An 8,657-nucleotide genomic window follows, 5' to 3' on the forward strand; every position below is an offset into this window, starting at 1 on the left:
ACCTTAGGGTTTTAACAATGGTATCAGAGCAATCTCTATTTAATTGTTGTTGAATTTTTTATAGTAAATTTTAATATTTACTAATAAAAATGTTATTTTGTTGATTTATGTTGATGAATTGCACGTGGATCATCGATATGGCAATTGCAATGCGTGTTACTACAATTCAATGGACGAATCGACGTTGCGGGAGAATTCCGTGAGTTTAATGCTATTTTTTTCTATTTTTTATGGTTTAAAATAAGCATTAATGGAATTTTTTACAAAAATACCACATATTTTATGTTGGATATTTTTGATAGAATGGATTCCCAAAATTTCTAGAAATTTTTTAAAAAAAATTAATTTTTAAAAAATTTTTTGAGTATTTTATGATTAAAATATATATTTTTTATACATTTTTGCGAGTTTTTTCCACGGGTATGCAATCAAATAACTATCGATTTTTTGCTGAAATGCAGTAGGGGACAGCATGTTGATGCATGAAATGGCAGCCCTACTGGACGAAAGGAGCTTACAGCCACGTGGAAGGGCACCCTTTTCAGCTTTATATATATATTAGAATTAGATATTAGATATGTGTTAAGTAATCTAAAAGGCCGGCCGTTAAGCAATAGTATGTCAATGAGCCATAGGACAGCTTGGTGGAAAATTCTTTTTTTTCGCTAATGCTTCCCCGCAAAACCACACCTGCGTGTCGCAGGGGCTGAACTATAGCGGGCATGCTTGCAGACCCCTCGCCTTTACCGCTAGGCCAACTCTCCTTGACAGCTTGGTGGAAAATTCTAACAGAGTAAACTTAAAAGTCTCGGGGTTGAATGAGAGAGATCAGAGTTAGCTGTGTCTTATCAGAGAGTTTAAAACTGTAGATGAGCTTGGGTTGGAACTTGGAACCATGGTACCCAGGAACAAGCAAGCTCTTCACTAAAGCAACCTCAAGCCACTAGCGTAATACTCTACGCTGCTGAGGCTTCTTATGCAGAAAGAAAAATTGGGTGCAGAGAGAGAGAGAGAGAGAGAGAGAGAGATCTTGTGTGTGCTCTGCACTAGGTTACACAGAATCAATTTGTTGTGTGTTAAGAGAGAGAGACAGAGAAAAAAAGTCGGATACACAGAAATAAGGCTTCTTGTGTGCTGTAAAGAGAACCATTAAACCTGCATCATGGAAACTTTGCTTGAAAACATGCAAATTCGTCAGCGGCGCTATGAGAGATTGGCTCTGCGAGCCATGAAAGAAAGGGGTGCCCGATTTAGAGCTGAATTCGTAAGAAATTTGAGCACCATGGGGCTGCCTCAACAGTTTCGAGTGATCGATTGCAAATCCACTTTAATGGCGCAAGGGAAAAAAGTGGTGCTGAGATCAGATTGGCATGGTGAGTACACCGCCGTGTCCCATACTTTTGGGATGGAAGTTTACAGTGTCTTCAACTGTGAATGCACATCGTCATGTCCTGGAGCGGGACCTGCGCCACGGTATTCGACACATCCTTGCCCTGGCGTGCACGATCAGAAACACTGGCAAACTGTTGAGGATATCTTGAAGATGTGTCACATTTTGATGGCTGCAGGAGCAGAATATGTGTGGCATGATGGTGTGTGCATTTCACAGCATGACGAGGCCGAAGTTGTGGATAGCATCAAGCATATGGGATACATTTATGCCAATGCAAAGGAGACTGTCATTTTCCTGCATTATGTGGGGAGCCCTATGGCACCAATTAGACACGAGCCACATCCAGTGACCGGAGATTTTGGGTCTCGTTGGCACACAAGGGTATGGACAATCCAAGAGGCAGCAGTATCAACCCGCAGGCGATACTGTGTACGGGTGGGTGACAGGGGCAATCTGGGGCGGTGCAAGAGCTGGCAAGAGCTGGAGGGCGAGATAGCCGACTGGTATAAAGATGAGTCCGGCATTACAGTGATCGACGAGGATGAGTATTGGTCACTGTTGGTGAAATTGAATGGTGTGTCGGCGTCGTTGCTTGAAGATGCATACCAACAGGGTGAGCCGATCCATCATGCAAAGGCAAAGCAATGGCTGACCTGCCTCAGTGGCTGCATTGAAACTATGCTTAACATCTGCGTCCTTTTCCCGACCATAGATCTAGTCTTGCGGGCGTGTTCCCAACGCGATAGCAAGCACGAGGGCGATCGCATCAACAGCATCCTTGCGCTGGCAGGATTGAGAGATTTTTTTGTTCCAAAGGACCCGGGTCATGACATGGAAAGCTGGACCATGGAGTTTTTCAAGAGGCAGGGGCAGCAAGGTCTGGCAATGGCCGTGTTTTCAGTAAATTATCTGATCCCAAATCGCGAGTTTTCCCAGCTTTCCAGCATGTTTGTGTCCACGCGTTTGAGGTCATTGAGGAAGCTGCGGGCAGGCAAGAGCTATTCATGGGTGCCCGACTTGTCAAAAATATTGATATCAAGCAGCCATGGATCTCCTGTCGAGGAGCAATGTGCAATGCGAATCACCGACTTTATTGAGTATAGTGTGCTGTGTGATGGGAGGCTGCAGCTGACAGGAAACCTGGTGACGGTACCTGTGCACTTCACTCTCGGTACCCAAGCCCGCAGACGCCTTGCCTGTAAATTTTATAGGCCTAGCAGGAAGGCCCTGCAGGTGTGAGAAACATGAAGAGAGAGTGATTATATCAAAACCCATTAATTATATTGACATTTGGAAGGTTTTGTTTAATGATGGCAGATCTGCTTGAATTATCATTTCCATTATCACTAAATAATGAAACACATTATCACAAAACATTTTGGGCGTTTACCTCATGTTTCTCTCAGCTAGTGTTCAACGACATGAGCTTCTTCAGGAGAGGCGTACCATACCTAGCTAGGTGTGGTGGGGGACATGGGCCAGCTGCTGGCCCCGGGAGAAGAGGCCCCCTTTCCCTCATGTTTCCCTATAGTGTTCGATGTCATGAGCTTTTGGAGACGAGGTTCCATATACTTACGTAGGTGCGGTGGGGGGCAAGGAGCTACCGGGCCCGCCGTCAGCCCTTGCCTGCCACCGCGCCTAGCTAGGTATGCTACACCTTACCTGAGAAGCTCATGATGTTGTCGTAAACTGCAAAGGAGGGAGCCCGACCGGCAGTCCCCAGCTGGCCCCCACCGCACCTAGGTAAGTATGATATATATATATATATGTGTGTGTGTGTAGATATATGTATGTATGTATGTATGTACATGTAGATATACATTTATAAACATATATATAGATATGCATATACATATATACATACCTGCAGAAGCTCATGAGGGTGTCGTAAGCCGCAAAGTGGTTATAGCAGGAGAATTATTAAAGCTTCTTGTGCATTTTGTGCAGATCAATCTCAGGTTTGCATCCGGCAGTTTTACATCGTATACTTCTAGTAGGCCGGAGGTGCCAATAGGCAAGGCGGATGTTCCCTACATCAGTGAACTTAATCACCGATTACCGGTCATCGACGGTCGTGGAGTCATTAAGGCTGGAAGGAGCTTCCGTGCCGATTTGGTGTTTGCTGCCGCAGGGCTCGCACTGCTTCCAGACCCACAACATTTCATCGGTCGCAACCCAGCTCAGTCCAAACTCCAGGAGTATTGGAGCATCCCCGCTCTCCTAGTTACAGGTGACCTGCAATCACAAGTTATTAAGCTCGGGTTCTTTCACATGTTTCAAGAACTAAGAGAGATTTTGGTAGAAAATCACGCTCTACTCACCAAGTTAGACAAGCTTGTTATCCTGTAATATTTGCCGTCAATTGCACTACATTTTCTTGAAGCCTTTCATGATCTACGATGTACATCCAATGGTTCAACATGCTTTTCCTTGTAGCTAATTCTTTGATAAGTTTATTCAGAGCAGAGTTGATGTGCATCATGTAAGTACTAGGTGCAATGGAATCTCATCCATGCTACAGAATTAAGCTCGGAATCAAGTTTTGTCTATGAATTGGCCCTTCTTTGGTGTAATACTAAAGCAAGCCTTGGCCATTCAATTCAACTCTCCAACGAGAAATAAGAAGCAACTTAATTCTACCATCTTCCTGAACTCTATACAAACATGAATGAAATAGGAAATTGCTTTAATTTTTTCTTTACTAGAAGAGAAAGTAGTGACTCTTTACGCCCTTTACTTGAAATAGAGTTTACTATTCTGCAAACTAAAGGTATATAGGCCCTAAGAGGCAATGAAGGTGCTCTGTCGAGAGAGCTAAGGACTTCAAGGGTGATTTTTCAACAGATCACGTAGGTTCTTAGTCAAGGGTGATTTTTCAACCGATCAAGTAGTAGTGTAAGGGGACACTTTTTTTTATGGCCAAATAAAGGCCTTAGCGGTCAATAAGAAGACTTGCCTTAAATGAAGGTGATACTTTTTATGTAATCTTTTGTCTTTTCAAAGAAAAAAAAGTAAGATTCCGACGATAAAAAATTTAACGTTTGTTTACATAGAGAAATGTCTATAATGTGTCTCATTGATAATTACTTATTTTGTTTATTTCAAATGTCAAATTTTAAAGTAAAAGAAAAGATTGTGACATATGTAATAAGAATTGGTAGTATCTCGTATCTCTCTCTTTTTTCTCTCCTTAATTAACCATTTTCATGCGAAGTTTCTTACTTTGCTCTCTTGAGAAATTTCCTCTTCATTTCCTTATGTAATGTAGGCCATAGTGAAAGCCTCACCTTGTTCTCTCCTTAATTAATCATTTTCATGCCAAGTTTCTTACTTTGCTCTCTTGAGAAATTTCTTCTTGATGGCCTTATGTAGGCCATAGTGAAATCTTCACCTTGTTTAGAGTACTATCAAATCCTACATGATTTTTTATTCCTTCAATCTAGGAATGAGTCTTTTTTTATAGCCATCTCGCATTTGCGAGCTAGTTTTATGGGATTGCGCCCACATACACACCCTTTTGATAATTGCAAGGATTGAACCGTAGCGGGCGTGCACAAAGGCCCTCACCTTACCGCTAGGCCAAATCCCTTTGGTTAAGCTAGGAATGAGTCTTAAATTGGGTATATGTTGAGCATGGTATCTAGCCAGTGTTCGGGAAAAATCTTTATCCCAAACATACGCAGATCTCTTAAAGCCCATTCTTAAGCGAAAATCAACTATGTTCTTTTGCTAATTTTCACTATTTTCTTGAAAATCCAAATGGAATTCTTCCTTTTCAGTCTCCTCTCAATCAGCTATCTTGAATTTCTAACCAACTCAAGGCTAAGTTGAGACACATTTTTTCCGAACATTGTATCTAGCCAAGGAGTCACTACCACTTCTCAAAAACAATTGATGCACCTAAATTGGAGTGACTTCGATTTTGAATTTGGTGAGTACACATGTTCCCTTAATTCAACTTAAAGAAGACCAAAGTAATTCTTTGACTTCTATATTTGCGCTTTTGGCAAAACCTTGACCATTACTAAGCAATCCATAAGCCACACCTCTCATGAACTTTGAGCACCTTGCTCCATCAAACTTCTAACAACTCAATCCAAATAGCTTTCTCAAGTGTATGATCTCCTCTAGTGAAGCTCTCTCTCTCTCTCTCTCTCTCTCTCTCACACACACACACACACAGTGTGTATTGATGCTACTATTGGCTTTCTAGGCAACAAAAGTATTGGATTATCACCTCTAGACACTCCTCTACTGAAGCTCTCCCTCCCTCCCTCTCTCTCTCTCTCTCTCTCTCTCTAAGTGTGTATTGATGCTACATTAGCCTTCTAAGAAGGCAGAAGTGCTGTATTATCACCTAGAGTTCCCCGTGCAAAGACCTTAGGGTTGGGTTGGGCATTTTCCCTAGGAGTATTTCAAGAAAATATGAATCGGTGAATTTGATATACATGCTTGGTGGCAGAAAAATAAAGGAAATGTTATTGTTGGCTTGCCCATTGGCAAGAACTCGCTGTTTGGCATGTTTTTTTTTCTCGGGATAACTTTTGAGGCACTTTAAACAATTGATTAACGAGGTTTCCTTTCTCATTATATTATACTTATCTCTTCGGGCTTATTGTCATCTCATGAGTCATGATGTGTGAAAGATACCACTATTTATTTAACATATGTTAAATATAAAGAAAAAGAATTTTCTCTCCATAGTACATACTCGCTCATAGCAGACATACTTGCTCATTCTTTTGAAATTTCATTAATTAGTACAGTAGATTCCAAACAAATCTCTTAAATCAAACCCAAAATTAATCCCCCCTTCCTCCTGTGCCATCGCTACCTGATGCGTCCTCCTCCTGCTTCCTCGCAGACTCGTGTGACATCCCCCCCCCCCCCCCCCCCCCCCCCCCAAAAAAAAATCTCCAACAAACCCCTCGCTCGCTCTGCTCCTCCTGCTCCCCATCCCTGGGTTCATCGCACACGCTGCACAAGATGGCAGGTCCGGCCGTGCCTCCCCCTCTTTAACCTCTGCAATCACCATGCCCCGCAGCTCTCCTCGGCTCTGCCTCTCCGGTGTTCCGTCGTCCCCAGCCTGCGTGATCACCTCCAGCAGGGCGTTGGAGCCCCCGCTGGATCCACAGGCTGCCAGAATATTTTCTCCTCGCCACTGCCTGCGTGATCACCTCCAGCAGGGCGTTGAAGCCCCCACAAGAGCCACAGGCTAGAGACCCACACGGTGCAAGATCAGACGGATTAGAGAGTCAATGGCGAGTAGCTATATCCGCCATGCTTCCAGAGCAACATTTGCTACACTATACTTTCATGCGCTACCTCCCGTCAACGCCCTTGAGAGAGAGACAGACCAGCTCCGCAGCAGGAGACACAGAGCTCATCCGCACCAGGAGAGAGAGAGAGGTCACGGGTGCGCTTCAAAGCAAGATAGAGAGACAAAACCAGAAGCAGAGAGGGAGAGAGAGAGAGAGAGCACTGCACTTGCACGGCCTCGCCCCTCGCCAGTGTCCCCCCCGCCTCCCTCCCGCCTGTCCTGGTCACTCCGCAGCGGTGGCCACCCCTCCTCGCCTCCTTCGCACTGCTGCATGCCTTCCCCCACTCCCCTGGAAACAGTCCTGGCCCTTGGCAGCGTGGTCGTCGACACCGACCTCCAAGGTTGCTTCAGGCTGAATACACGTGCCCGTCGTTTTTCGAGTTGGGCATGCAGTACACACCAAAGGAATCTATTTCAAAAAACGCTGGAGTTACTTAACAGCTGTTCGTAGCTCATTGGTTTAATAGCATAACTTGTCGAGCTGGCAGAAGATCAATCCCCGCCCAACGTTGGGCAGGGGGTCGCGGCTGCCCGAAATCTTGGGCGCTTACCTTTTTCTCTGGCGAATGAGAGCGCGCCGACTGGCTTCCACCTCCGCACGCCCAAGTTTGGGCAGGCGGTGTGTAAGCAGCCTCAACCTTGGTTAGGCTGTAGCGTAGCCTTTTCAGAAAAAATCTCTTCCTCTCTCTCTCTCTCTCTCTCTCCCTGCTCCAAGTTTCATTTCTCTTCATTCTCCTACTCCCTCCAGACTAGCTACAGTATCTATGCAAGATTCCCTTTAACTAAACAAAAAAACCTCATCGTGGCCCCCATACTCGCTCATTTGATTGTTTTCTGTGTTCTCGGAAGATTCCCCTAAGCTAACAGTATTGTATATTAAAAAATAATGGCATCTTGGATGAAACGAGAAAACAACCTTAAGGAAAACCCCCCCCCTCTTGGGGCCTGCACCTGTCGCAACTCGACGTCGTGCCTCGCACGTCCACCCGCGGCCTCCTCCCTATCTGCCTTGTCCACCTCCTCCCTGCTGTGGCCGCCTTCGCTTTGGTACGGACCTCGCCCCCTTCGGCCTGGCCTGGTTTACAGGGAGAGCCCAGCCACAACGGGCGTCCTCCTGTGCCTGCTGCGCACCCAGATGGGGAAGGGGCCCAAGGGCTTGGAGAGGGCGTCCTCCCGCGCATACAGAAGCGCCCCCGCGACACCTAGTCACTCTGACGGGACTAATCGGAGCACAGTAGTGCACAGGCAGGTTCTCCTGCGCCATCCCTGGGAGGGCTTCAGCAGATGCGAGAGAGAGAGAGAGAGAGAGCCCCTCAAAACGGGGTGCTTGCTGCCCCACAGGGGAGTGTGAGACCTGCCCTCCCTGTGCAGTGTGCGGTGCCCTTCTCATTGACGACCTCGCGACCACAACACAAGGCGGGCAAGGCGGGCCTGCACACAACCTGGCCGGGCGCGACCAGCAGCGCACCGCGAGCAGGACGATGAGCCGACACAGGGAGCGAGAGACGAAGAGAGAGAGAGAGAGAGGAAGGGAGAGAGAGAGAGAGAGAAGCCGGAGCTGCTGTGATGAAGCGAACAGAGAGGGCCTCGGGCCTGCTCTGAAGAGACAGAGAGAGCATGACGCGGGCCCTGCGTTGAAGAGAGGGAGAGAGAGGGAGCATGGCTTCTGCCCCAAGGATACGCGACCAGGCGATTTTTCTCTCCTTTTCCCTCCTTCCCTCCACGTGCCCTCAGCTTCCCCTTTAGCTTTGGATGTTACAGGGTATCTCCTTAGATACCCTCTAATCACCCTTACAATGGAGCTGGACCGACCTTATTTGTCTCTATCATTTTATTATGAAAAATTTAATTTTGTTTTAAACCAGGTGAAGATTTCACTGTGGCCTACATAAGGCCATCAAGAGGAAATTATGTAGGCCACAAAGAGGAAATTTCCCAAGAGCG

At 46.0% G+C, this 8,657-nt stretch overlaps 1 protein-coding gene and 1 long non-coding RNA gene across 2 annotated transcripts; one reads left to right on the plus strand and one right to left on the minus strand.

Annotated features, from left to right (window-relative positions):
* Window positions 1-370: 370 nt before the first annotated feature.
* Window positions 371-3,834, plus strand: LOC147637494 (uncharacterized). Its single transcript, XM_086799278.1, has 2 exons — window positions 371-2,626; window positions 3,341-3,834. Exons 1-2 carry the CDS (start codon window positions 1,163-1,165, stop codon window positions 3,740-3,742), a joined length of 1,866 nt encoding a protein of 621 aa, XP_086655404.1. The 5' UTR covers window positions 371-1,162; the 3' UTR covers window positions 3,743-3,834.
* Window positions 2,472-8,436, minus strand: LOC147637495 (uncharacterized). The gene is made up of 3 exons (XR_015266045.1): window positions 7,630-8,436; window positions 3,258-3,628; window positions 2,472-2,606 (listed from the first exon to the last, which is right to left on the minus strand). It is a non-coding gene; the product is annotated as an uncharacterized LOC147637495 (long non-coding RNA).
* Window positions 8,437-8,657: the final 221 nt, after the last annotated feature.

The sequence above is a fragment of the Cibotium barometz genome, chromosome 6, assembly GCF_041138505.1.
Source record: "Cibotium barometz isolate CiBa-2024 chromosome 6, ASM4113850v1, whole genome shotgun sequence".
In the NCBI taxonomy this organism is placed as follows: domain Eukaryota; kingdom Viridiplantae; phylum Streptophyta; class Polypodiopsida; order Cyatheales; family Cibotiaceae; genus Cibotium; species Cibotium barometz.